At 64.9% G+C, this 25,410-nt stretch overlaps 10 protein-coding genes across 10 annotated transcripts; 6 read left to right on the top strand and 4 right to left on the bottom strand.

The window, feature by feature from the left end:
- Nucleotides 1-172: 172 nt before the first annotated feature.
- On the top strand, nucleotides 173-1,931 carry JCM10292_005464 (uncharacterized protein; the record flags this gene model as incomplete). The annotated part of the gene is made up of 4 exons (XM_076652068.1): nucleotides 173-328; nucleotides 649-871; nucleotides 934-1,206; nucleotides 1,273-1,931. The coding sequence occupies 4 exons, from the start codon at nucleotides 173-175 to the stop codon at nucleotides 1,929-1,931; spliced, it is 1,311 nt and encodes a 436-aa protein (XP_076502381.1).
- Nucleotides 1,932-2,224: 293 nt separating this feature from the next.
- Nucleotides 2,225-4,641, bottom strand: JCM10292_005463 (uncharacterized protein; the record flags this gene model as incomplete). Its single annotated transcript, XM_076652067.1, has 4 exons — nucleotides 2,225-2,483; nucleotides 2,555-2,991; nucleotides 3,152-3,808; nucleotides 3,868-4,641. 4 exons carry the CDS (start codon nucleotides 4,639-4,641, stop codon nucleotides 2,225-2,227), a joined length of 2,127 nt encoding a protein of 708 aa, XP_076502380.1.
- Nucleotides 4,642-4,903: 262 nt separating this feature from the next.
- JCM10292_005462 (VPS9 domain-containing protein) lies at nucleotides 4,904-8,678 on the top strand (the record flags this gene model as incomplete). Its single annotated transcript, XM_076652066.1, has 4 exons — nucleotides 4,904-5,497; nucleotides 5,551-5,804; nucleotides 5,859-6,856; nucleotides 6,919-8,678. The coding sequence occupies 4 exons, from the start codon at nucleotides 4,904-4,906 to the stop codon at nucleotides 8,676-8,678; spliced, it is 3,606 nt and encodes a 1,201-aa protein (XP_076502379.1).
- A 2,491-nt stretch (nucleotides 8,679-11,169) lies between these two features.
- Nucleotides 11,170-11,776, bottom strand: RPS31 (ubiquitin-40S ribosomal protein eS31 RPS31 fusion protein; the record flags this gene model as incomplete). Its single annotated transcript, XM_076652065.1, has 3 exons — nucleotides 11,170-11,232; nucleotides 11,295-11,657; nucleotides 11,741-11,776. 3 exons carry the CDS (start codon nucleotides 11,774-11,776, stop codon nucleotides 11,170-11,172), a joined length of 462 nt encoding a protein of 153 aa, XP_076502378.1.
- A 206-nt stretch (nucleotides 11,777-11,982) lies between these two features.
- RPL37A (60S ribosomal protein eL37 RPL37A) lies at nucleotides 11,983-12,961 on the top strand (the record flags this gene model as incomplete). The annotated part of the gene is made up of 4 exons (XM_076652064.1): nucleotides 11,983-11,985; nucleotides 12,558-12,604; nucleotides 12,664-12,752; nucleotides 12,825-12,961. The coding sequence occupies 4 exons, from the start codon at nucleotides 11,983-11,985 to the stop codon at nucleotides 12,959-12,961; spliced, it is 276 nt and encodes a 91-aa protein (XP_076502377.1).
- A 589-nt stretch (nucleotides 12,962-13,550) lies between these two features.
- On the top strand, nucleotides 13,551-17,238 carry JCM10292_005459 (chloride channel protein; the record flags this gene model as incomplete). The annotated part of the gene is made up of 15 exons (XM_076652063.1): nucleotides 13,551-13,612; nucleotides 13,678-14,084; nucleotides 14,168-14,274; nucleotides 14,357-14,624; nucleotides 14,683-14,772; nucleotides 14,833-15,238; nucleotides 15,307-15,607; nucleotides 15,670-15,730; nucleotides 15,790-15,843; nucleotides 15,903-16,043; nucleotides 16,102-16,209; nucleotides 16,269-16,639; nucleotides 16,723-16,845; nucleotides 16,904-17,038; nucleotides 17,164-17,238. The coding sequence occupies 15 exons, from the start codon at nucleotides 13,551-13,553 to the stop codon at nucleotides 17,236-17,238; spliced, it is 2,709 nt and encodes a 902-aa protein (XP_076502376.1).
- A 1,479-nt stretch (nucleotides 17,239-18,717) lies between these two features.
- JCM10292_005458 (CENP-X/MHF2 family protein) lies at nucleotides 18,718-19,241 on the bottom strand (the record flags this gene model as incomplete). The annotated part of the gene is made up of 4 exons (XM_076652062.1): nucleotides 18,718-18,768; nucleotides 18,833-18,975; nucleotides 19,070-19,118; nucleotides 19,197-19,241. The coding sequence occupies 4 exons, from the start codon at nucleotides 19,239-19,241 to the stop codon at nucleotides 18,718-18,720; spliced, it is 288 nt and encodes a 95-aa protein (XP_076502375.1).
- A 143-nt stretch (nucleotides 19,242-19,384) lies between these two features.
- HCA4 (RNA-dependent ATPase HCA4) lies at nucleotides 19,385-22,429 on the top strand (the record flags this gene model as incomplete). Its single annotated transcript, XM_076652061.1, has 8 exons — nucleotides 19,385-19,516; nucleotides 19,592-19,861; nucleotides 19,923-20,121; nucleotides 20,184-20,554; nucleotides 20,619-21,056; nucleotides 21,133-21,465; nucleotides 21,529-22,083; nucleotides 22,154-22,429. The coding sequence occupies 8 exons, from the start codon at nucleotides 19,385-19,387 to the stop codon at nucleotides 22,427-22,429; spliced, it is 2,574 nt and encodes an 857-aa protein (XP_076502374.1).
- Nucleotides 22,430-22,527: 98 nt separating this feature from the next.
- On the bottom strand, nucleotides 22,528-24,280 carry JCM10292_005456 (uncharacterized protein; the record flags this gene model as incomplete). The annotated part of the gene is made up of 5 exons (XM_076652060.1): nucleotides 22,528-22,668; nucleotides 22,749-23,732; nucleotides 23,801-23,848; nucleotides 23,951-24,104; nucleotides 24,165-24,280. The coding sequence occupies 5 exons, from the start codon at nucleotides 24,278-24,280 to the stop codon at nucleotides 22,528-22,530; spliced, it is 1,443 nt and encodes a 480-aa protein (XP_076502373.1).
- A 129-nt stretch (nucleotides 24,281-24,409) lies between these two features.
- Nucleotides 24,410-25,325, top strand: JCM10292_005455 (tropomyosin; the record flags this gene model as incomplete). Its single annotated transcript, XM_076652059.1, has 6 exons — nucleotides 24,410-24,412; nucleotides 24,481-24,495; nucleotides 24,562-24,614; nucleotides 24,775-25,026; nucleotides 25,093-25,228; nucleotides 25,299-25,325. 6 exons carry the CDS (start codon nucleotides 24,410-24,412, stop codon nucleotides 25,323-25,325), a joined length of 486 nt encoding a protein of 161 aa, XP_076502372.1.
- Between the last annotated feature and the right edge of the window lie 85 nt (nucleotides 25,326-25,410).

Below are 25,410 nucleotides of genomic sequence, written 5' to 3'. Positions count from 1 at the left end.
GCGATCAGGACTACTGGACAGCGTGCATTACTGTGAAAAAAGTTTGACCAGCTCCAACAGACTCCTGGTCGAATCGAGCGCAGCGGTGTCTCGGAGTTTCGCCGCCTCTGCTCGCGCGAGGAGAGCTCGCCGTGCGCGCCTCGCTCGCCCCGCCCCGCACAGCGCACTCGAAATGGCACCCAAGACGCTCGCAAGTGTGGCCGCGCCCGCCGTCCAGGTCGAGCAGGAGCCCGTCGTCCAGGAGCGCCAGATGAGCGCGACGCAGAAAAGGCGGATCGACAAAGGCCTCGCAGAGACGCCCGTCGACCGCGTTCGCGTTGATGGCCTGGTGCGTCAACTCCTTCTGGGCTGTTTGCCGTCCTGTCGGGCCAGCGCCGAGGCCCGCAGTGGGTGCCGTCGGCGAGGACGAGACCACCATGTCCGGGAGATGGAGCGCGCCGATACACGCTTCGAGTGGCTCGTAAGGGCTACAGTAGCGATGCGAAACGGTCATGCAGCTGCTGGTCGCCACTTCAGGCGGATCGCATCCCCTCAGAGCGACGCGGCGACGTTGCGATCGGATTGCAGCTCGTGCACGAGGACGACGGCCAGCATCTATGTCGAGGCTTGGAGGAATCGCTCGCTGACCTTTCTAGTGACGACAAACAGGCTCTCATGAAGATCATCAAGCACTCGCGCGAAGCGCACGTTGTCATCCCCGCCCCGCCCAACACCTCGAACGCGACCGTCACCTTCCAGCCTGCTGTCGGCCAGCTCTTTGGTATCGACTCTGAGGGCACGCTCGAGATCAGCAACTCGTTCGGCCTCCCTGCTGGCACGTTCAGCGGCCCGCCGACCGGCTCGACGGAGGAGAGCAAGGGTGTCAAGGCTGGTGCGCACCAGCTGCTTCACTGCGTCTCCCCTGTATCTGGCCTGACCAGCTCGTGTCTGCAGCCGCCAAGTACACCGCGTCGATGGTCAGCCGCATGGCCGACGTCAACGCCGACGCTTCCGTCGTCGGTTTCTACACTTCGACCAACAACGGTCAGATCCTTGCGACCGGCGGCTTCATCGAGGCCCTCGTCGGTGCGCAGCTGAGTGGCGGTGGCGTCGGCAGTGGGCAGAAGGCGCAGCCGGTGGCGCGCCCCGGGCTTGGTCCTCGGACGCAGACGCAGCTGGCGAGCGGTGAGGCGAACAAGAGCGGCAAGGGTATCGCGCTCGTCTACGGTGCGTCATTCGTCGCAGAAACTGCACTCTGATTGCGACTCGGCACTGACTCCACTGATCCCGCAGACATCGCGAGCGCAACGCAGGGTGCGGTTGGCCTCAAGGCGTACCGCCTCTCGCAGGCATTTATCGATGCGTACCGCGCGGGCAAGTTCGACACGGCGAGCCTCATCGAGCACAAGCTCGTCCCGACCAACATCCTCGAGGAGCTCCCCGTCACGGTGCACTCGTCTGCGCTCCTCACTGCCTTCCTCTCGACCCTCACCGCCCCTTCGCCCGCGAGCCCCGCCTCGCCGCTCTCGACCCCCTCCTTCTCGCCCCTGAACCTTCCCGCCGCGTCGTCGTCGTCGCACATCCAGTCGTCGGCCGTCCCCGCGTCGCTCACGCAGCCGCTCTCGCACCTCCTCACGGCGCTCGAGACGCACCAAGCGCACCTCTCGACGCTCTCGTTCCAGTCGCGCCAGCTCGCGCGCGAGCGCACCCGCCTCGAGGCGACCCACCCGGCGGTCGCCAAGCGCCGGCAGGAGAACGAGCAGCGCGCGCGCGAGGGCCTCCCGCCCCTCCCGCTCACGGACGAGGAGCTGCGCGCCGGCCTCAAGGAGCCGAGCCGGCTCGAGACGATGTGCGCGCTTGCGGCGGTCGAGGGCGCCGCCAAGAGCCTCGGCGAGGCGACGGGCACGGGCATCGTGCGGGCCTTTGGGGCAAAGGCGGGCGTCGAGGCGTGAGCTGGCCTGGTTCGCAGTTGTTTTCACCCTGGGCGGTCTTCATCAACGCGCCCGGTCTTGCGTTCTCAAACCTTGTTTCTAGACCATTCTCCCGCGCTTTCAGCTGCAAAATTGCTCGGCGTTCGGCCCTCGCATCGCGGCGGAGAGGATTATAGCCACTTTCTTGTTGTCCAGTGCAGCCAGGAGGGCATAGAAGGAAGGCAGGGGCCCTTCCGGTGAGACGAGACAAGACACAAGGAGAGTCCTATTGACTCACAATGCTGGTCGACTGTGCGTGCGCGGAACTGCGTCTTTTACGAAGTGCCGGTCTTCCCTACAACCGCCCTCGCCCTCTCGTCCGACATGCCGAGGTTCTCCCGCAGCTTGACCAGCTCCTCACACGTCGGCCCGCTACACGCGTGCAGGCACGAGCGCTCAAAGTCAATCAGCTTGAGGCAGTCGACCTCGCCGACCGATGAGCTGCCCGTTTTGCGGACAATGTTGAACGGCGTCAGGTCATTGTGCATCATGCCGGCCTCGTGGAAGTTTGCGACAAGACGGTAGACGTCGGGGCTGTCGGAGCAGTCGATGAGTCCGCGGCGGCCTGCATGCCCGAAAGGGAGAAGCAGCGAGAACAAGCGCACCGCAGCTCCCTCGGCACCTCCTTCCACTCGTCAGCGAGAGGCTCGCCAGCATCCTCGAGGATGATCGAGAGGCGGTAGAACCTGGCCAGCTCTCCGGCATAGCAGCCGAAAAAATTTGGTGCGAACCTTTCGAGTTCCGCAGCGTGGTCGAGGTAGAAGAGCGCCTCTCGAGCAATTGCCTGCGGGGCGCATCGAGCCGAGGCATCCATCTTGACCAGGCGGTCGTGTCCGTCGAGTGTTGCGCGGTGCACCTGCGCAGTCTCGCCCATCTCTGCCGACTTGTTCTGCATCGAGAGGTGTGGCAGGTGCAAGGACGGGATCGGCGGCAAGGTGAGGCGCTGCACGAGCGGCTGGTAGATCTGGATCGTGCTGTAGCTGTCGGACGAGCTTGCGACGAGGTCACTGAGGAAAGAGCGATCGAGGAGGACGAGGTTGGACTGTGGGTGGGTGACTTGGCATGACTCGACGAGGGTGAGAGACAAAAGAGGCGGGAACTGCGGAAGCAGGTCAGTCAATCTGCTCACCAAAAGCAGTCTGCTAGAGGCGCACATGTATCGGCGATTCCTCTGGATTGCGCAAGTCGTCTTCCTCGCTCACCTCGCTCCAGCCCAAGCCAGAGTCTCGCGGCCTCCGCCTGGCCACCTCGCCCTCCCAGACCGCCTCTCCCGCCAATGCTCCCGCACGCTCCGTGTCGGCCGATCTGCCGCGAGTGCTTGAACGCTTCTCTGACGCCTGCGTCGCGGGAGGCGCAGGCGGCGCTGAAGTCCTAAGCGACGATGCCCTGCCGCTGCCGCCGGCGCCTTCGCCATGTGACGGCGGCGGCGGCGGCGGCGGCGGCGGCGGCGGCTGCTCGCTGCTTCCGCGGCTCGGGCCTGGATCCGGATCGCGCTCGAAACCCCGATAGAGCGCCTCGTCGATCGCTCCTCTGACAGCGTCATACTCGGGAGCAGCCTTCAAGGCGCTGAGCAGTACAGCGGCGAGTGCTGCGGGATCGGCGGCGTAGGCGGCAAGCGAGTAGAGGAAGGACTCGTGTGCGGAGCGGAAAGGGAGCGAGAGGGAGGTGGGATCGCCGAGAAGGACAACGAAGGGGTCGTCCTGCACGTGCGACGGCGCGTCGGGGAAGCACGATAGCGGCTGCAGGGCGCGCTCGCCGACGTACGTGAGAACTGTAGCAGCAATATACTCGTCCCAGTTGATGAAGAAGATTATGGCGACGGCCGGTCGAGGTTTGATGCCTCGCACGGCGAGCACGGCCTGCGTGATCAAATACATCAGCTGGTATCATAGGAGCATGCGGCAGGGTTGCAACAAACCTTTGCCATCATATTCTCGCCTCCCCAGCTCGAGGTACCGCGCAAGTCCTCGATGCGGCAAACAACCTGGCCTTCGCGGCGCAGCATCTCGATCGTCTGCTTCACATCGTGAAGAGGTCCAGCACCGGCGACGCCCGCCTTTCCCTCGATGACACCGCGCACGAGGTCGGCCCACCAGACCTCGCGATCGGGTTCGAAGTGGTGCGACGGGCCGGCAACGACAGGCTTCGGCCGGAAGGCGATTTTGGCCGCAGCGGGACTCGTGACGGAGGCGATCGTTGCGACTGCGTCGGCGATGCGAGTGAGCAGACTCTCCGTCACCTTTCCGTTCGCTTGCGAGGTCGGCAGTGGTTCGCTTCGGCGGTTGAGCATGACGGCCGCACTGTCAAGGAGCAATCGGTCCTTGGGCGTGAGACTGCTGAGGCGCTTGCGCCCGATGCCACGGTGATCTCCCATCAGGAGAAGGCGTCCTTCTTGGCTCAGGCAGCGGGTGAGCTGCTTAAAGGAGATGACGGCCAACGGAGCGTGGATTGGTGCGGATGAGGGCGACGCGGAAGACGCGTGTTCGGCTGGAGGCGGCACTACGATGCCTTTGATTTTGTGACGCTTCGAGCCTGAAGAGGCAGGCGCCTGCTGCAGCGGCGCGAGCGGAACCATGAGCTGGTCGAGAAAGTCCCCGACTGTAGCAGCATTCTCGGGTAGCTCGAATGTGCTGCGGTTCTGAGCAGGACCCGCAGCAGCAGGTGCCTCGGATGCAGGTCGCTTCGCAGCCATCGTTGGACTGGGCAGCGCGCCCAAGCTTGGCGGGAGGAAGAGGTCACGGTGCGGCCGGTGCCGGACGAGCGACGAGCGACGAGACTCTTGCCTCGATCGACGTTGCTGCCGCTCTGCGAGCACTCAGTGGCTGTGCAAAGGCCTGTACGCAATATTCAGAGCTCGCGAATCGGCTTGTGTACTGCAGGCCGCCTCGTCACATCGTTGCGCTCGTCGCCGCGTTGCCCCACCTTCCCGCTCGTCTGCTCGCTGGGCGCCCAGCATGGCGCCACACAGCGATAGCTCGGCTGCACCAGCTACTGGAGTGACCTCGAGTGTAGACGCCGCACGTACACCCATCTCGCGCCCCTCGAGCCGCCGCAGCCTCAAGGCAAGCGACTCGGCATCGCACAACCCGCTCTTCGCACCCGCCGCAGAGCCCGCAGGCGCAGGCGGGGCTGGCCAGTACGCCGTGTACAGCCCGGGCAAGAAGCGGGCAACCGTCTCGGGCAGCAGCGGGTTTCCCTCGACGACAGTCTCCACCTCCTCGCCGTTGTCTCCCTCCGACGGTCCGCTCTCTGCCTCGAGCACATCCAGCGCAGCCCCGAGCCCGCCTTTCGTACCGACAACTTCACCGTTTCTCCCGCCTCTCGTCTCACGCCCGTCCAACTCGACTCTTCCGTCTCCGTCCGGTCGACAGTACGCCCGCTCCGTCTCCGAGGCCAAGGAGCAGCTGCAGAAGCAGGCGATCAAGGCCGAGCTGCAGAGTCTCGGTCTGTCGAGCGAGTCGGCGGGCTCGGCTCTCGTGAACAAGCTGGCGAATCTGGGAGACGAGGCGGAACTGAAGGGGCTTCAGGCTGTTCTGGCGGGCGGCAAGGTTCGTCCTGCTGTCGCTCTCATCAAAGAGCTCGCTGACCTGGACGTGTACAGGTCACCATGATCCTCCCAGCCGAGAAGCTCGATGCGACTTCGCAGCTCACCTCGGGTTTCCTCCTCGACCATCTCATCCTCCTAGACGCGCCGTCCTCGACTTCGACGAGCGCGCACCTCGCCGTCGAGCGCGGCTTTGCCACGCTGAGTGGGCTTAGGGGCGTGCTGACTGGAGGTGAGCTCGTATTCACGAGCGCGGGAGGTTTGGCGGTGGACGGCAGGCCGGCGGATTTGTCGGACGACGAGGTGCTGAGGTACGCTACTTACTGATTTCAATCCCCACACGACCTTACGTAGAGCTTCCACAGATCGCTCCGAGGTGTCACACCTTTACCGGCGCCTCCTCCCGCCACGCATTACCCCTCGAACGCCCTCATCTCGGCCATCACAACCTTGTCCATTGCGCCCTCCCGTTCAGCTACCCCCACAGCCGCCTCAAATCGCACGACGACAACAAGTCGACTCGCCGCGCTTTTTGCAAAAACATCCGCAGCGACACCGCCGCCAGAGCCAACTTCTCCGAATCTCCCGCCAGTTGTGCAGGCACCTGCGGGCTCCCTCTCGGCCAACTCTCTTGCAGACGCAGCGGGAGACGACTCGGCCGCATTGAAGCTCGGTTCGATCGACGTGCCCGTGCTCGCCGTGAACAACATCATCCGTCGTACTAGCATCCTCGACGGCCTCTCGTCCGCCTGTCGGGCCCACCTTCGCAAGTCTAGCAAGACCATCGATGGCATTGACGGCGAATCGGACGTGCTTGGTCCGCTTACAGACTTCGCGGCAAAGCTGGGCCCGCAGGCGAAATCGAGCGTCGGTGCGAACGCTGGAGGCGCCTCAGGGAAGGCGAGCACGGCGCCGGCCGCAACCGCCTCTGTCTCGCTCTTTGGCGCAGATCCCGCCGACCTGAGCGACGAGTATCAGGACGTCATGCACGAAGCGCGACTGTCGCTCACGCGCAACCTCGGCTCTTCCCCCGACCCATCAGCAGGAGCCGACTCGGACGCGACTGCAATCCCCTCGCTCGAGGACTTCTCGCAGCTCGAAGAGCGCGTCGACGCCTCGCTCGAGAAGCTCGAGGACATTGTCACGTCGCTGCTGTACGACCGACTCTTTGCGCCGCCGGCGTCGCGCGATCTGCAAGAGGACGAGAACCTCGCGTCGAGGATCGCGGCGCTGAACGTGCTCGAACTCGGACTCGATCACCTCGGCCTCGAGCTCGAAGACGAGGACGGACTCGAAGGGTGGGAGCAGCAGAGCAGGAGCGCGAGGGAGAGCTTGGAGGACTTGGCGGCGGCGGTTGGCAAGCGTGCGTTTGCTTCCTGCCTCGCTGCCTCAGGCGCGCGGTAGACTGACATTCGACATTCGTAGAGCTGAATCGCCTGGAGGACGCGCACGAGTGCGTGCCGAGCGCCAAGCTCGCCATCCTCGTCGAGTGCCACAAAGTCTTGGTCGACGGGCTGAGCAAGCTGCCGCCGGTGCCGCTCAAGAAGGAGCTCAGCGACGACAAGAGCTCATTGTCTGATCAGCCGGCAGAGGTCGAGATGGACGATGCCTCGTCGCGCTCAAACTCGCTCCCGCCGTCGCGGCCTCTGTCGCCCCCGCAAGGGAAGGCGACCTCAGGCGTCGACGACGAGTTGCTCAAGACGCCGCGAGCACCTTTGCCGGGTGCCAATCGCGACGTCCCGGAGATCAAGCTCCCCGCTCCAGGCCGCTCCGACGATCTGCTGGAGGCGACGTCGTCCTCGCTGTTCGACCTCGCTGCCGCAACCCCATCTTCGCCTCTCACGTCGATTTTCGAGACCAAACGACGCGCTCCCTCCACTTCCTCGACGGCCGCATCGTCCAGCGCCGACCTCATCCTCCCGCTCCTCATCTACTCGGTCGTGCGCGCCAATCCGCCCCACCTCGTCTCGCATCTGCGCTTCATCCAGCGCTTCCGGTCCGAGTCGCTTGCACGCGGCCAGAGCAGCTTTTGCGCGACCAACTTTGATGCCGTCGTTGAGTTCCTCAACCATGTCGACATGTCTTCGCTCGGCCTCTCGTCGCAGAAAGTGCTTTCCGCGGCCCCTTCTCCGTCTCTAGCGCCGTCCGCCTCTTCCCCTCCCCTCTCCCGTCCGCGCGCCCACACCACTCAGTCTCTCCTCAGGTCGCGAGTTTCATCAACCGCCGACTCGCTCGTTGGCACCGCCAACTCGGCGCTAACGGGCGTGGTCGACTCGTCATATCGCATGCTGTTCGGGCCCAAGGGGATCTCGGCCGCCGCCCCTCGCAGCCTCGACGACGTCAAGTCGGTCCTCGACGGCGCACGAGGGCGCGCTCGCGACAGCCTGCCGTTCCGCCGCAGCACTTCGTCGCGCAGCATCGAGGTCATCGCGGGTCTGGGCGCGCGCGGACGAGCGGGGCGAGCCGCGACGCTCGCGCTCGACGGGGACGAGAAGACTGCGCCGCCTCTGACCGTGCTGCGCGAAGGCGTTGACCCGGACAAGGACGAGGAGTCGCCGGACATCACGCCGACGGTGCCAAACGGGACGTTCTCGGCAGGCGCGCCGCCGCCGCCACTCCCACCTCGTGCATCCGCCTCCGCCGCGAAGGACGACTCGGACGCGCGCTCAGTGCGCAGCGTCTCGTCCTTCCTGAACTTCCGCGAGTCGACGCTCGGGCGCGCGCTAGGCGAAGTGCGCGATGGCGTCGTCGGCGCTGCGACGGGGGCCGCTAGTGCAGCGACGGGTGCAGCGGGTGGGTCGAGTGGCGAGGGGACAGGCTCGCTCGGCGGGCGGCTGGCGGGTTTGCCCGTTTTGCACCGATTTGGCGGGGCCAGCGCAGCAGCAGCGACGCCGGCCGCGGCACCGCCGGCCAACACATCGCCGACGTCGTCGCGCCGGTCGACGCTCCTCAACCCGCTTCACGGCGTCCTCCCGTCCACGTGGAGCGGTGCGACCCCTTCGAAGGCGTTCCGGCCAACCGAGCGCTTCACCAGCCTGTCGAGCGCGAGCGAGCTCAAGCTGGGCGAGGTGCAGGAGCTCCTCGACGAGTACAAGAAGCTCGTCGCGGCGCTGCAGGGTGCGCAGGCTAGGCACGGCGCCGCCGTGGAGGGCGAGACGAGGGAAGCTGTCGCGGAGGGTCAGTAGTTGAGCTGGCATGCCTAGAAGGGATTGCGGCATTTGGATCACCGAATCTTGGCGAGGGAAGCGCCAGCGAGACCATGAGCAGGTGCTTCTGGACGCGGCCTGCCAAGAACAGTGAAAGAGCGTGAGTGTGCCCGCAGGCCGCTCACAAGGACCGTCAGTACTGTGGAAAGTGCGGCTTGACCTACGTTCACGAGGCGTAAGGGTGGAGTCGAAATTGCCCATGTGCGGTTCCGATGAAGGCGTGAGGTTGCAAGTCATTGCGTCCCCGCCAGCTATGGAGACATGGGGAGCCAGGGAGTCGAGCCAGGGAGCACAGGGAGTGTGTCAGCTGCAAGGCGCGCATTCACCGAACCTGCCGCCTCGAGCCAAAAAGCGCGAAGTTCCCGACTTGCTGCCGACTGTGGGTGGAGACGCGCCACTCCGCGCGCCGTCGCTGCGGGCGGACAGCGCTTCCCCCTCAAGTTGAAAGCAAGCAGGGTCAGTAGGGAGGGCATCGGAAGTGAGCGTGCGACGCATGAGACGCCGATCTGCGCCGGCTGGAAGAAGAAGCCTTTTCGTGCGTGTCGAAGCTCATGACCGTGTCCATCCACATGTTGGGAGCGGGTTAGCAAGCGCAGAAAGGGCAGGGGTCGTACAGTGCGCCGTCAGGGTGAAGCATCGAGACGCCCCAGACGCGTATGCCGCGCCGCAAGTCCGACAGGCGCTCGCCCTTGCACCATGACGACGCCCGCTTGTCCGTTGCCTACAGAGCAGTGGGATCAGTAGAACCTCAGCGGAACGCAGCGCAGCTTGAACCACACCTGCAGATTGAGACCGGGTACGACTTGGACCAGTTGATGGCGCTGAGGCGGTCGACTTTTTCGAGGCAAAGGCAGCGGCTATGTCGGGACAAGCAGAGGTCAGCATGCATGATGCCATTGTGCAGGCCGTGCTGCGTGTATGGCGCGGTCCGACGGCGAGTAGTCGAGAACGAGGATGGGCGTGTGGGCGAGCAGATCGAGGTGCTTGGGCGCAAGGACCTGTCGAAGGGCCACACGAGCGTGACTTCCGCGTCGCACAGCGCTGCAGACGGTCGACCTGCCTTCTCGTCAGGCCTGACCGAGAGCTTGGCGAGAGGGAGATGCGAGAGGAGGTACCGCCTCTCGAGCACTTTGCGCTTTGCGTCAGAGCCGTCAGAGGGTCTGAAAAGCGACATTGCAAGGCAGTCTTTGAATCAGAGCGCGCGAGGCAGCGGGCGAGCGAGGACTCGAAGAGGAAGAAGGCTGGGCAACGCGAGACCGCCGAAGCCACCTCTCGCGGCGTCAACGCACCTTCGCTTGCACCGAGAGGCGCAGAGCACTGGTGCGAGCTTCGTATCACGTACCCAGAGCCCGCTGAGCCTTCGCCGCTGCTGTATGAGTCCTTCGAGCCCCCCCCTAAACATGAGCTCGAAGTCGGCGGATGCGTTCGAGCCGAGCAAGGGAAGGACGCTGAGCAAGGCGCTGACGCTGCTGCGTGTCCGCGAGAGCACGCCGACACTGCCCAGGCCGCTTGCAGTCCGACCGCCAGTGCTTCGCCCTCATCAGCCCCGTCTTCCTCGCCGCCCGTTACCCTTCTAGCGACGTCGGCGCTGTTCATTCAGAGCCTGGTGTCTTGATGCTTGAAGAGCTGCCAACCAAGGTCACGATGAGGGCGACCAAATGCGGGACATGGAGCAAGTCGAGGTGCAGCGAGCGAAGAGTGGTAGCGACGTCGACAGCCTGAGGCGCGAGCTACGAGCATAGCGTAAGACGGTGCGCCTTCCTCGGGTCGGCTGCGGCGGACGCCGGCAGATACTGAAGACAGAGAGAGGACGCAAACGCCGACGCGCGACGCGCTGGTCTGCTCGCTTTGACGCGCAGAGCTGCGTGTGAGTATGAATATGCATGTTCCCACTGGGGCATCAACTGCGGCCTGATGGTCTAGAGGCATGATTCTCTCTTAGGGCGTTTATTCGCAATTTGGGAGAGGTCCCGGGTTCAATCCCCGGTTAGGCCCGCTCTTCTTTTTGCTCTGCTGGTGTCCCTGCTGTTCATCTTCTTCTCGACCCCTGCCCTTTCTGCGCTTGCCAACCCGCTCACTAATGCGGATGGACACGGTCATGAGCTTCGACACGCACGAAAAGGCTTCTTCTTAGCCGGCGCAGATCGGCGTCTCATGCGTCGCACGCTCACTTCCGATGCCCTCCCTACTGACCCTGCTTGCTTTCAACTTGAGGGGGAAGCGCTGTCCGCCCGCAGCGACGGCGCGCGGAGTGGCGCGTCTCCACCCACAGTCGGCAGCAAGTCGGGAACTTCGCGCTTTTTGGCTCGAGGCGGCAGGTTCGGTGAATGCGCGCCTTGCAGCTGACACACTCCCTGTGCTCCCTGGCTCGACTCCCTGGCTCCCCATGTCTCCATAGCTGGCGGGGACGCAATGACTTGCAACCTCACGCCTTCATCGGAACCGCACATGGGCAATTTCGACTCCACCCTTACGCCTCGTGAACGTAGGTCAAGCCGCACTTTCCACAGTACTGACGGTCCTTGTGAGCGGCCTGCGGGAGGGCGAAAAGCGGGTTCAGCGCGAGTTGGAAGGGAGCCTTCGCGAGGGACGCACCATGAAGACACCGGCGCCGCAGGTCTCCTGGGGGCACTCGCGACGGAGGCGCTTGATCTTGCCGTCCGAGTCGACGCGGTAGTACTTGAGGACGGCCATCTTGACAGGCTTGCGCTTGTGCTTGATCTTCTTGGGCGTGGTGTACGTCTTCTTTTTGCGCTTCTTGGCCATGCCACCGCGGAGACGGAGGACGAGGTGGAGGGTCGACTCCTTCTGGATGTTGTAGTCCGAGAGGGTGCGGCCGTCCTCGAGCTGCTTGCCGGCGAAGATGAGGCGCTGCTGGTCGGGAGGGATGCCCTCCTTGTCCTGGATCTTGGCCTTGACGTTGTCGATCGTGTCCGAGGACTCGACCTCGAGGGTGATCTGCGCGGCAGGGGAGCGTGGCGCGTGAGCAGCGAGTCCGGGGTGGTGCACAGAGCGAGCGGGGGAAGCGAGACGAGACGGACGGTCTTGCCCGTGAGGGTCTTGACGAAGATCTGCATGGTGGGCAGACGACCTTGAGCCTGCACAAGCGGGAGAAGCTTGCGGTCCTAGGAGAGAAGGTGGAGAGGAAAGCGAGAGCGCGGCGAGCGCAGACTTTGCCCCCGCCGCCTCGAGCTCGGCGCGGCGCAGAGGCGAGGCCCGCCCGCACGCCGCTCGCCTCTCCGTCTCCGTCTCCAGGCCGCCCCCTCCCCTCTCCGACGCGACAATGGTGAGCACGCCCACACGCGACCCCCCGCCCCAGACACCCTCGCGCACCTCGCGCCCCCGGCGAGCGCCGTCGCGGCGAGCACTCGCCCGCGCAAACTTCTAGTCGCACCGCTCGCACGCACCCGCTCGCCGTCTGTACGCGACTCTGAGCACGCGCACGGGCTGTACGGAGCAGGAGGAACGAGCTGGATTGGGCGCGCGACTCGCACGGGGCGAGGACGGGCACGCAGCACGAGCACCCGCTGGGCACACGCACACCCACGGCCGCAACCGACGCCCACACCCGCCAGATTGGCTCTCCACCTGCGCCATTCGTCCCCTGCACCTTCCAGCACTCGCACGAGCCGAGTGCGGCAGCCGCGCGAGGCCTGTCCGGCGCCTACTGCCGCACCTCGTCGAGCTCGACTCTCCACCTCGCGACCCGACCGCTCCGCCCGTCGACCTCGTGCTGCTGCCCCTAGTGCCCGTGCGGGTCTGTGCGGTCGCTCGGAGGTGTCGCGGAGACTAGCACGCGATCGTAGAGACGCTCGTCGGACCAGAGTGCTGACCCCTCTCGTTCTCTCGCGCCCGTAGACGAAGGGTACCACCTCGTTCGGTCTCCGCCACACCAAGAGCCACACGTACGCTCTGCCGTGCAGCTCGAGGCGTCGACTGGCGCTGACGCGCTTGCCCCACACAGCCTCTGCAGGCGCTGCGGCCGTCGCTCGTTCCACAAGCAGCACAAGACGTGCGCGTCGTGCGGCTACCCTGCGGCCAAGCTCCGTTCGTGTGCGTAGACGCTTGCACCGGCTCGGGAACACGAGCGAGTGCCGAGAGACTGACGCGCTCCGGCACACGCAGACGAGTGGGGCCAGAAGGCCAAGCGCCGGCACACCACCGGCACTGGCCGCATGAAGTACCTCAAGAACGTCTCGCGCCGCTTCAAGAACGGCTTCCGTGAGGGCACCACGGCGACCCGCAAGGTCAAGGCCGAGTAAACCTCGTCGGTTCATCCCTTGCGCTCCGCCTAGCCCAGCCTCGACCTCTCCCCTCTCTTTTGTTCCTCTCCGTCCTGCGCCCACCTCTCCGCCTCCGATTCGCTCCTCGACACTTGTCGACGCCTCCCGCCTCGCGCACTCTCGCCCTCTCCACCAAATCCTCGCCCCTTCGCCCCCACCCTTTCGTCCTCTCCGCCCTACTCGATCCGACGCACACTTCCGTGTCTGTTTTCGCATGCCCCTTCGTCGGGTCGGGACCAGGGTTGGCAGGAAGGAGGAGCGGGGCAAGGCGACGAGGCGGACTGGGCGTGTCGTCGCGCGGGCAGAAGAAGCGCTGTGGACGAGTCGGTTGGCCTGCGGTGGTCCGTTGTTCGGGGTCGTTCGGGAGGGTGTGTGGAAGGCGCTGGGTGATGACGGACGCGCATCTGTTGAATCTGCTGGGTTGAAACGGGAGCTCGTTGTTGTCGCTACGGAAACTGCAGTCAGTTCGGTCACGTGCAGCGAGAATGAGCGCGACTTGGCCTCGCGAGCGGAAGACCGCGGCCTCGCTTCGTCGCTTTCATCGTCGTCTTGCCAGGCTCGAGGGGGAATGCCCGCTGCGCTCGACAGCGCTGGCGCAACCCAGCAGCAGCACGACTTGCGCTCCGCCGGGTGCGCTCACCCTCGTCTCGTCCTCGTCGCTCCGTGCTGATGACCTGCCCGCGCACCGCTGCCAGCCTGTCGCGTGCGTCGAGCTACTCCGAGTACCTGCAAGGCTTTCCCTCGTTCCCGTCGCACCTCTTCGCCTCGCCGCCCTCTCACCCTCACTCCGGCGCACCATCCCCCACCTCGCGCTCGTCGTCCGCCTCAAACCCGAGCGGCAGCTCGATCGACTGGACGCGCGAGTATGCGCTCGAGCGCGCGCGCCGCGCGGCGCTCGCTTCGCTTCCCGGGCTGCGCGGCGTCCTCGCGCGGCTGCTCGACGCGAGCCTGCCCTGGCTCGCCGTCGTCCTCACGGGCGTGTGCACCGGCGTCGTCGCGAGCTGCCTCGACGTGCTGAGCGCGTGGTTGGGCGACCTCAGGCTCGGCGCGTGCAGGGACATGTGGTGGATGAGCAGGGGGCTCTGCTGCGCCGGACTGGATCGTGCGTTGCTCTTTCGGCTGCCCTCCCGCCAGTCCTGTCGACTCGTGCACCGTCGCGTGCTGACACCGCTCTCGGACTTACAGCGGGAGAGACGTGCCGGGCCTGGCGGACGTGGGGCGAGATCGCAGCCGCAGAGAAGCATGTCGTTGCGCGGGCGCTGGCGCAGTACGGCATCTACATGCTCTTCGCCGTGCGTTGTCGTCTTTCCTGCGAGCCTTGTTCGGCGGTACTGGGATCACGCAACCGGCTGACCGACTAGCGCACGCTCGCAGGTCCTCTTCGCCCTCACGTCTTCCGCCTTTGTCAACGTCTTTGCTCCTCACGCCTTCCACACGGGCATCCCCGAGATCAAGGTCCTCCTCGGCGGCTACGTCATGAGCGGCTTTCTCTCGCCCATGACGCTCGTCATCAAGTCGCTCGGCCTCCCGCTCGCCGTCGCCAGCGGGCTCAACCTCGGAGCCGAAGGTCCGCTCGTACACGTCGCATGTTGCATCTGCGACGCGGTTCTCCGACTCTTCGGCACACTGCGCAGGAACGGAGGTACGTCATAGCGGTTCTTAAGCTGCGCGGGACCGGTCTGACACGCCTGTGCGTGCAGCTCGACACCGCGAGATCTTGTCGGCCGCGGCAGCAGCCGGAGTGTCCGTTGCATTCGGCGCACCGCTCGGAGGTGTACTCTTCTCGCTTGGTCCGCGTGCCTTTCCGCTATCGCCACGGTCCTGCTTGACTGACGATAAGCTACTCGCAGAGGAGATCTCGACCTTCTTTCCTGGCTCGACCCTCTGGCAGTCTTTCGTTTGCGCCATCGTCGCCGCCGTCACCCTGCAGTACATCGACCCGTACAACACGGGCAAGCTCGCCCTCTTCGAGGTGACAGCCTCGCAAGTCTGGCGCGGGTTCGAGCTCGCACCATGGCTCCTCCTCGGCCTCGCCGGCGGCGTCTGGGGTGCATGGTTCATCCGCCTGAACGAGGAATGGGAGCGGCTCCGGCGCGCGAGCGGGCTCAAGAACTGGCCCGTGACCGAGGTTGGCGCGCTCGCCCTCTTCACCGCCGTCGTTAGCTACCTCATCGTCTTCATGCGCGTGCCGGCATCCGAGCTGGTCGTCAACCTCTTCCAAGACTGCAGCGGCGTCGACCCCTACGGGTTGTGCGAGTGCGTCAATGTTATTCGAGTACTTGCCTTACCGCTTGTGCGCCAATGCTAAGCTGAAACGAACGCAGCTCCTCGAACACCTCTTCGGTCGTCTTTCTCCTTCTCGTCACGGCTTTCGCCAAGACTCTCCTCACAGCTGTCACCTTCGGCGCCTCAATTCCAGCCGGAGTCATCCTCCCCTCGCTCACCATCGGGGCATGCGCCGGTCGCGCGGTCGGTCTCGTCATGGACCAGCTGCACAAGGCTTTCCCCGAGAACTGGATCTTTGCCGACTGCCCCGCAGACGGCGCGTGCATCAATCCGAGCATCTACGCGGTCGTTGGTGCGGCGAGCGCGCTGGGCGGCGTGACGAGGATGACGATCAGCTTGGTGCGGCTCGCCAGCTCGCTGTGCACGCAGATCAAGCTGACCAATCCGGCCATCCTGTACAGGTCGTCATCCTTTTCGAGCTCACGGGCGCCATCGACATTGTAATCCAGCTCATGATGGCAGGTGCGCGCAACTTCCCGTGCTCCGTCCCTAGCTGCAGCTGATCTCAACTCCGCCGACAGTCATGGTGGCCAAGTTCACAGGCGACTACTTCTCGAAAAACGGCATCTACGAGAGTGCGCCCCGAGACAATCCCCTTCAGCATTTGACGAGACTGACATGGCTCCTCCGCCAGCTTGGATCAACCTGCGCAACTACCCGTTCTTGAACACGAAGGCCGAGTACCGCCGGGACACTGTTCTTGCGCGGCACGTCATGACGCCCTCGAACCAGCTCGTGTGTGTGAGCGATGAGGGATGGACCGTGTCGCGTCTCGGTGCGTCAAAAGCTGCATCTTCGCTTAATTACGGCACTCAACCGTCCCTCGTCCACAGAGGGTCTGCTCGAGCAAGAAGACTACCGGGGCTTTCCCATTGTGCGCACCGAGAAGGACCGCGTCCTGCTCGGCTACATGGGGCGTGCAGAGCTGCAAGAAGCGCTCGGTGCGCCGCGTCCTCCTGAACCCTCCTGAACACTTTGGGTGCTGATTCAGAACCGACAGCCACGATCCGCCAAGTCCCCGAAGTGACGGCGTCCACGCCCTGCTTCTTCACGCCCTCCCCACGCGCCGCTCGCCCGTCGCGCTCATCGCCTTCTCCCTCTCCATCTCCCGCGCCACTACCACCACGCGGTGCCCAGATCCCTGTCCCGCTCTCGCACGCCCGAGCAGCGTCTACAGCGACGTTCGAGCACGACGTCGAGGCGGCACGACGCAGGGTTGTTGCGGAAGACGGGCTGGGGCTCGAGATGAGCGACACAAACGTCGCGGCGCAGAGGGGCAGGAGTTTGAGCCCTGCAGATGGCAGAACGGGAGGGCGGGGGGCGGGAGACAGCGCGGAGAGGTGGGTTAGCTTGGTCCCGTGGATGGACGAGGTGCGTTCGGAATTTCCCCGTTCCTGCTCTTGCTCGTCGTCTCCACGGTATTGACAGGTTGTGTCCGGCGTGCCGGCACACAGATCCCGGTGCAGCTCAGTCAGGACACCCCGATGGAAGTCGTCGTGCAGATGTTCCAGCGCCTCGGACTGCGCTTCGTCCTCCTCACGCGGCACGGCATGCTCGTGGGCATCCTCACGAAGATGGTGAGTGTCCACCGCGATCTCGGGTAAAGGCCTTGCTGACGAGATCCCCGGACCACAGGACTTGCATTCGCACATCAACCCGGCGACGCTCGCGCTCGAACCCTACTACGCCCGCTCGCCCTTTCCCACCTTCGGCATGCGCGTCTTCTCGCCCCGCCCTCCGTCTGTCGAGCAGGATGAGGACGGGGAGAGGGTGCCGAGGGAAAGTCAGACGGGCTTGCTGGATGAGAGGAGATCAGGGTCGGCGGACGGGGGGTTGTATCGATAGAAAGAGTCGTGCAAAGACCGCTTGGCTTATGTCTCGTCCTTGTCATGCAGAGGGCGCTAGCAGTTGAATGGCGTGCGGAATTTTGGCTCTTCTGCCGCCCGGTCCCAGCGACTAAGTTTATGTAAATTTGTGAGCCCCACTTGCAATAACCGCGGCCTGATGGTCTAGAGGCATGATTCTCTCTTAGGGCGTTTGTTCGCAATTTGGGAGAGGTCCCGGGTTCAATCCCCGGTTAGGCCCGCTGTTCTTTTTGCTCCGGAGCCCCTGCTTCCTTGCTCTTTTGCCTCCTTGGCCTGTGTCTCGAGCCAGAAGAAGGACCTGCCTTCTATCGCTTTGGTGAAGAAATCGAGCCATCCCGCTTGCGTTGTCCTGCGACCTCCGCCTTCGACGTACATCTCCTTGTCCTTCCGCCGTCTCACTCTTCCCATGGCTTGAGCTACTGTCCGGAATCCCCTTGTGACGCTTCAATCATTGTCGTGGCTGCGACAGGGACTGCCGAGAGCCCGCTGATGCGTCCGTTCCCCTGCATCCACTCGGCCTTCTCAAGTTGCAGCCGGTGAAGCACAGCTTGATACGCCGGACCCGCTCCGCGCAAGGAGTTTGCACAACAGCTTCCGCCTGTATGCGTAAGTGGCTAGGCGAGTCTGTCAGTGAGGGTTTCATGGCAGTCGAGACCCTACACTGCTCCAACGTTCCCAATTCCGTCTCCGTGCTCTTCCCAGCTTCCTTTGGCCGCCTGCGACGCTCTGCACTGAAACGCCCCTGTAGCAGCCAGAGAGCCTACGCACCGCAGAAGAAGCGGCGCACAGCGGCCGTGATCACTTCCGCCAACTAACGCCCATGCTCCTAAAGACCGGTGTGCGCACTTGGCCGAATTGGCAGGGCCATCAGCGTGGCAGTCCTACTCTTATCATACGGGCGTGGACTGTGAATCATGGCGATTACTAGCCTGGAGTCTACAAGCTGTGTGCGACGGTTGCGAAAGGCACCGCATTCCCGTGCACGCCGTCTAAGCTATCAAAGGCGACGCGAGCCGCGCGGCGAGCGCCTGTCCTTTGCTTTCCTGCAAGCAAGTTCTTGATGCACCCTAAAGCAGCTCAGTCCCGCCTGAAAAACGCGATGCTTACCGACAAGGCTCTCATGGTTCGAGCGAACCCAGCACCGCTCATGTCCAGCTAAAGGAGTTGGCCTCCGCGATCCGCGCCACTGCGGCCAGCGCTAACCGGCAAGTTCAGACAGCACTTTAGCAATGCTATGCGTCGCCGCCGACCGGGTTGCCGGGGAGCCAAGTGACCTGCACGGCGCAAAAGCGTCGCAGAGCGAGTTGTCCGGGCCGTCCACCGCATGACTGAGAAGTTTGACCACACAGACACAGCGTGGTCGGCCTGTGTGCTCTCTAACCGGCAGACGAAGCGCACACTTCTTCGAACGCCGCTCTCGGGCGAGCACAACCCTCCTCCTCACTCCTTGATTGTGAGAATCGATGCATAGGCGTGACAACAAGATGAGCGCGTACAGCACTGCTTGTGAGGAAACGTCAGCCCACAGCGGCAGCCAACAGCGAGGGAAAGAGAGGGTCGAGTACGCACCGGAACGCCAGCAAATCACGAGAAGTCGAGGAGCAGACCGGCAAGGACCTTCTCGAGGTGCTTGGTCTATGAGTGTCACAGTAACACGTCAGCTCGAGCGACATTCCTGAAGGAATGAGACGCGACGGACCTCGAGCAGTTCAGGCGGTCCGGTCGAGGGTGCGCCGCCGGCGAGCGAGCGCTCCTTCTCTGCGACTTCGGCCGCGCGGTGGATGGCCTCTGTCGCGAAGAGACGGAGGTACTCGGCCGAGAGCTGGGTTGCGGCGGCGCTCACTGCGGGGAGGGCAAGCAGAGACGCGTCGAGGTTGAAGCAGCGAGAGCGAGTCAGCACGTGCTGGAGACGGGAGGCAGTGAAGGGGATAGGTACCGCGAGTGTTTGGCTCTGTGACGAGCTTGAAGAGCTCCTTTACGGTGGCCTGTGAATCGGGTTACGCGTGTCGACTGATGAGCAAGTGGGGGGAAGGCGGCGGCAGAGGGGAGAGGGAGGGGCGGACCTGCTTGAACTGCGGGTGGTCTGCGTCTGCTTCCTGATCGGACATTGCTCGTGCTGCACGCTCCTCTGCCCGCCTCGAGGGGAGCGAACGGTCGCTGGCTGCACAGCCCCTCTGGCCCTTCGCCGCGCGCGCTCGAGCTCGTCGCCTGCTTGCGCTCACCGCTCGCGCTCTCGGCTGTCGCTGCCACCATGGCCGGACAGGCTGCTTCTGCACGCTCAGACAGGGCAAAAGGAAAGGCCAAGCAGCGCCCGCGCAACGACAAGAAGGCGAGCGACCGTCACGAGCTCGACGCTCTCCAGCAGCTCGTCGACTCGTTCGAGGTGCATTGCAGCTCGCTGGTCCTGCCCAGCGCACCACAGAGCGCTTGCACTGACCTGCCCCGAACCCGCGAACAGCCCACCGATGAGGCCGTCGAGTTCAGCGACCTCCCGCTCTCGCGCCAGACCCTCGCGGGCCTCAAGTCGGCCTACTATGGCCGCATGACCGACATCCAGCAGCGCTCCCTGCCCCTATCGCTCAAGGGCAAGGACGTCCTCGGCGCAGCTCGCACCGGCAGCGGCAAGACGCTCGCTTTCCTCGTCCCCGTCCTCGAGATCCTCCTGCGCAAACGGTGGGGCCCGCAGGACGGCCTCGGCGCACTCGTCATCAGTCCCACTCGCGAACTGGTTCGTCGCTGCTTCCCCCACCAGCATGCTCGACCCCGGCTGACATGCTCCGCACCTCCAGGCCGTCCAGATCTTCGAGGTGTTGCGCAAGATTGGGCACCAGCACCAGTTCTCGGCCGGCCTCGTCATTGGCGGCAAGAACCTCAAGGACGAGCAGGACCGCTTGTCGCGCATGAACATCCTCGTCGCGACTCCGGGCCGCTTGCTCCAGCACATGGACCAGACGCTCGGGTTCGAGTGCGACCACCTTCAGCTTCTCGGTGCGTGAGACTGCTCCCTTCGCGTGCGTACACGTGAAACTCATAGTCTGCTCCCGCTGCAGTGCTCGACGAAGCAGACCGCATCCTCGACATGGGCTTCTCGGCCTCGCTTAACGCCATCATCGCCAACCTCCCACGCTCGCGCCAGACGCTCCTGTTCTCCGCGACGCAGACCAAGTCCGTCAAGGACCTCGCACGTCTCTCGCTCAAGGACCCGGAGTACGTCGCGGTCCGTGAGGCGGGAGTTGGCGCGAAGGGTAAGGGTAAGGCGGAGGACGGTGACGAGGGCGACGAGGCGGTCGAAGAAGTGCCCAAGAACCTCGAGCAGCACTACATGGTCGTCGACTTGCCTGCCAAGCTCGACATGCTGTGGAGCTTCATCAAGACGCACCTGTTTACCAAGACGATCGTCTTCCTCTCGAGTGGCAAGCAGGTGCGCTTTTCTTCTGCTCGATAGCTTTCATTCGCAACTACGAGCTCACACGCATGCTTTGCAGGTCCGCTTCGTCTACGAGAACTTCCGCCACATGCGCCCTGGTGTCCCGCTGCTGCACATGCACGGCAAGCAGAAGCAGATGCAGCGCCTCGAGATCTACCAGCGCTTCCTCACGTCCAAGCACGCCGTCCTGTTCGCGACCGACGTCGCCGCGCGCGGACTCGACTTCCCCGCCGTCGACTGGGTCGTGCAGCTCGACGCGCCCGAGGACGTCGAGACGTACATCCACCGCGTCGGCCGCACGGCGCGCTACCAGGCCAAGGGCAAGGCGCTCCTGTTCCTCCTTCCGAGCGAGGAAGAAGGGTTCGTGCGCCGCCTCGAGGCCAAGAAGGTCGAGGTCAACAAGATCAAGCCCAACGAGAAGAAGAAGCAGTCGATCCGGAGCCAGCTCCAGAGCGCCGCGTTCCAGTTCCCCGAGATCAAGTTCCTCGCTCAGCGGGTGCGTCGGCCGTTTCCTCTCGGCAAAAGCTTGCGGCCGCCATGCCAGGTTGCTGAGAATGTCGTCCTTTGCACAGGCCTTCATCTCGTACGTCCGCTCGATCCACCTCCAGAAGGACAAGTCGGTCTTCAAGCTCGACACGCTCCCGCTCGAAGAGTACGCCGCGTCGCTCGGACTCGCGGGCGCGCCCAAGATCAAGTTTGGCACCAAGCAGGAGGCGAGCGACAAGAAGAACCAGGCGCGGCAGGTCGAGGAGCTGAAGAAGGAGATCGAGGACGGCAAGGATGAGAGTGGGGACGAGGAGGAGAGCGAGGGTGAGGACGAGGACGAGGACGGAAGCGAGGAGGAGAATGCGGTGGCTGGCCCTTCGGGGACGCGCGCCGGCGACGAGGAGGACGACGAAGAGAAGGCGAGTCCCTCCGCCCACAAGAGCACCATTCCCGGACGTACTGACCTCGATGCACGTCTCCAGGCGGCCAAGGGCGTCAAGACCAAGTACGACCGAATGTTTGCGCGAAAGTCGCAGACGATCCTCTCGGACCACTACACCAAGCTCATCGACCACAACTCGGACGACGAGTCTGCCGGTTCGGACGCGCTCGCGCCGTCTGCCGCGCCCAAGGGCAAGGGCAAGGGCAAGAAGGCGGCGCTGCTCGGCGGAGCCGACGACGACGAGGACGACTTTATCACGCTCAAGCGGCGCGACCACACGCTCGACGAGGCGCAGCTGCCCGAGTCGAGCTACCTCTCGAAGCGCAAGCTCAAGATGGGCCAGTCGAAGAAGGCGATGCTGTCGACGCGCGGCAACCCGACCAAGCTCGTCTTTGACGACGACGGCGGCGCGCACGAGCTGTACGAGCTCGGCGACGAGCGCGCGTTTGCCGAGCTCGGCGACGCCGACGCGCTGCGCAAGGAGTTTGTCGAGCGCGAAGGGAGGGCGCTGCAGGAGCAGGATGTGCTCGACAAGGAGCGGCAGAAGGAGGCGCGGAGGGAAAAGAAGCGCAAGCGCAAGGAAATTGAGCGCGAGGTGCGTCTCGTGCTCAACCTTGTTCCCGTCCCTGGCATCCCGCTCACTTTCGTACGCTGCTCTGCCGCAGTTCCGCGGAGACGACGGCGAGGGCTTCGAGTTCGAGCCGACGGACGAGATCGTCCACCCCGACTTTTCCGACATCGACCTCCCCTCGGCGTCCGACAACGACGACGACGACGACAAGGCGGCTCGTGCGCCCGCCGAGCGGCCCGCGCGCGCACCGGTGCAGCCGAAGAAGGGCGGCCGGCGCGCGCGGTTCGAGGAAGACGACGACGAGCCGAGCGCGAAGAAGGCCAAGGTCGACCTCGAGGCGCTGGCGCTGCAGGCCCTCTCGCGGCGGTAGACTGCTCTGAACGCGCAACAGCTTCCGCTCACTCGCTGAAAGGCATCTGTGCTACGAGAATTGATCTTGAGAAGCGAGAGACGACCTTTCGGAGCAAGCTACGAATCTCCGCCACCTCCCTTCTTCTTGCTCAGGTAGTTCTGCATCTCCTGGTAATCGCGGTTCGCCTTGTCGGCCTCGGACAGGTCGCCGCGCTTCTCGCGCCGCTCCGCCGCGGTCTGCTTGTACTTGGCCTTTTTCTGCGACGTTGGTCCAGAAGCGCATCAGCGAGTGTACACGACGGCAGTGAACGTGAGCTGAGCGAGGTGGGCCAACGCACCGCCTTGCGCTTGTCCTCCTCCGCGGCCGCCCTGTCCATCTCGAGCAGCTCCTTGGCGCTGAACCCGCCCGACCCCGCCAACGCCTGCAATCTCGCCGGCCGCGCGCCCTCTTCCCCTGCTCCCCCTTGTTCTTCTGCTCCCCCGTCGGCGCCGGCGAGTGCGGCGGCGTCGGCGGCGGCTTGTTTCGCCGCGAGGTCCGTCACGGCGTTGGGTGCGGTAGAGAGCTTCAAGTCGTCCTCTTCGTCGTCGTCGTCAAAGTATTTGCGCTTCGGCGCGCTAGAAGCAGGCGGTATTGCTGCTGGCGGTGGCGGAGGAGGCGCAGCACGGCCAATGCCGCCGTCGGCGTCCGAGTCCGAGTCCGAGTCGAGCCCTTTGTACTCGCCTGCGCCGCCAAAGATGTCACCGTCGTCTTCAAAGTCGTCTGCTGGATCGGACTGTGCAGACGCCGGCGCCGGCGCAGGAGGTGCAGGCGGTGCGGCGGCCTCTGCGACGGCAGGGACAGGGGCAGGGTCCGGCGCCGGCTCGACGACCTTTTTCTTCTTCTTCTTGCGCAGCTTCTTGTCGCCGTCTGCAGCGCCCACCGTCTTCCACCCCGACGGCGCCTCCTTGCCCTTGCCCTTCTTGTCGCCGGTCCCGCCGCCGCCGATGGGCTTGAAGCGCGACTCTGCCCCTGCCGCCGGTAGTGCGGCATCTCCCTCTGCGCCCGCCGCGCCGCCCCCTCGTCGAGCCTTGAGCTCCGCAAGGAGCTCGTCCCTGCTCTTTCCCTTCCGGCGCCTGCCCTGGGACGACGGGCGCGCGGCATCGTCGTCGTCGTCCCCGGCCGCCGGTGCCGGTTCCTCGCCGCGGCGCGCGAGCTGCTCGTCGAGCGCGTCCTCGACGTCGTCGAGCTGCTGCTCGGCGCGGAGGGCCTGCTCGTGCTTGTTGCGCTCGAGGAGGGCCATGTCGAGGCCCTTGACGAGGACAGAGTGGTGCGCGTCGCCGCCCTGGGATCGCGCGCGGAAGCAGGGACGTGAGCTCGGGAAAGGGAAGGAGTGGGTGGAAGGGGACGCACAAGGTATTGCAGCTGCTCTTCACTGAAGTTGTCGCGCGCTTTCAGGTCCTGCAATGCGCGTGGGAAGCAGAGAAGCAAGCGGAAGTAGCAGCGGGAGAGAGGAGGCCGTCAGCACTGAGCGACAACAAAACCTCGCGGCGTGGTGCGCACCTCGAGCATCTTTTCAGCGTCTGCAAAGTCGCCGGCCTTGCCCTGCCTGCGCTCGGCTGCGCGGTCGCGGTAGAGGGAGCCATCGGGAGCCTTTCGAGGCTTTGGCGGCTGGGCCTTGCGCGGGGCAAAGTCGGTGGCCTTGGCGGTGGACGTGCTGTGGGAGCAGGCGTGAGCATGCGCCAGTCGAGCAGGGCCAGGGAGGGGTTGTGCGCACGATGCGGCGGGGAGGGAGCGCTTTGGAGGAGGGGCGCCGAAGCGCGGGCGGGGGGCGGGCTGGGCGGACGAGGGTGCGGGGGTTGCGAGGAGCTGCCTGAACGCGTCCTGGTCCATCTCTGCGCTCGCCTGGCTCTGGTCCCGGCGCTGCTCCGCGTCGACGCTGGCACGGCCAACTTGGGCGCTCGCTCTCGCCTCTTGCCGCACCGCCTCGCCCCGCTCCACCTCTCGCCGCACCTGCCAGCCATGGTGCGCACGTGCAGACTCCGTCCACCTCGCACCCACACTGACCCCCCTGCTTCCCCCCCGCCGCGCAGGACAAGATCCGCGAGGTGCGCGCGCCCCCCTCCGTCTCCGCTCCACACGCTTCCTCGCGCTCACCCCGCTCCCTCCTGCAGCGCCTCACGTCCCTCCGCGCAGAGGCAGATGCCGCAATCGCCCGCGCAGAAGAGTGCGTCACGCTCCCGTTGTGTTGCCGCGCAGAGACGCGTTCCCAAAGTCGCGTCACTCTCGGGTCATCCTGTCCCTCGCTCGCGCCGTTGCGTCTCGGGAGGGGGGCATTACGACTCCACAGAGCGTGAGCTGACTCTGACGCGCTCGCTCACCCGCAGGGCCGAGGCCAAGAACAAGAAGCTCGACCACGAGCTGATGCAGAAGGATCAGGAGATTGTCTCGCTCCAGCACAAGATTGCCAACCTCGAGGGCGACCTCGACAAGGCCGAGACCAAGCTCTCGGAGCACAAGGGCGCAAAGGAGGACGAGGAGTCGCACCGCTCGGCCAACGAGACGCTCACCCGCAAGGTCGCCCTCCTCGAGAGCGAGCTCGACAACGCCGAGAAGCAGCTCCGCGAAACCACCGACAAGTGCGTCTCCGCTCCGCAGTGCTCCGCCGCCGCTGCGAGGCTGACACTTCGCCCTTACGCGTACAGGCTCCGACAGGTCGATGTCAAGGCCGAGCACTTTGAGCGCCAGGTGTCGCGCATCGAGCAGGAGCGGGACCAGTGGGAGAAGAAGTACGAGGAGGCCGTCGAGAAGTACAACAAGTCCAAGGCCGAGCTCGACGAGGTGCGTCCTCTGCGCGCTCGCTCTCTCTCGCGCTGCGCTCTTTCTGACCTGCTCCGACCCGCGCTCGCAGCTCGCACGCGCGATGGAGGACATCTGAGCTTCGCTTCCGTGGTCGTTCTATCGCTGTCCGCCCTCTTTGCCTCGGTTCTCTCTCATCAGTCGTCGCCGCCGCACCGTCCCTT

The sequence above is a fragment of the Rhodotorula paludigena genome (assembly GCF_050403205.1).
Source record: "Rhodotorula paludigena JCM10292 DNA, Rt_paludigena_JCM10292v1_ctg64, whole genome shotgun sequence".
In the NCBI taxonomy this organism is placed as follows: Eukaryota; Fungi; Basidiomycota; class Microbotryomycetes; order Sporidiobolales; family Sporidiobolaceae; genus Rhodotorula; species Rhodotorula paludigena.
This window is presented reverse-complemented; position numbering and strand designations above follow the sequence as displayed.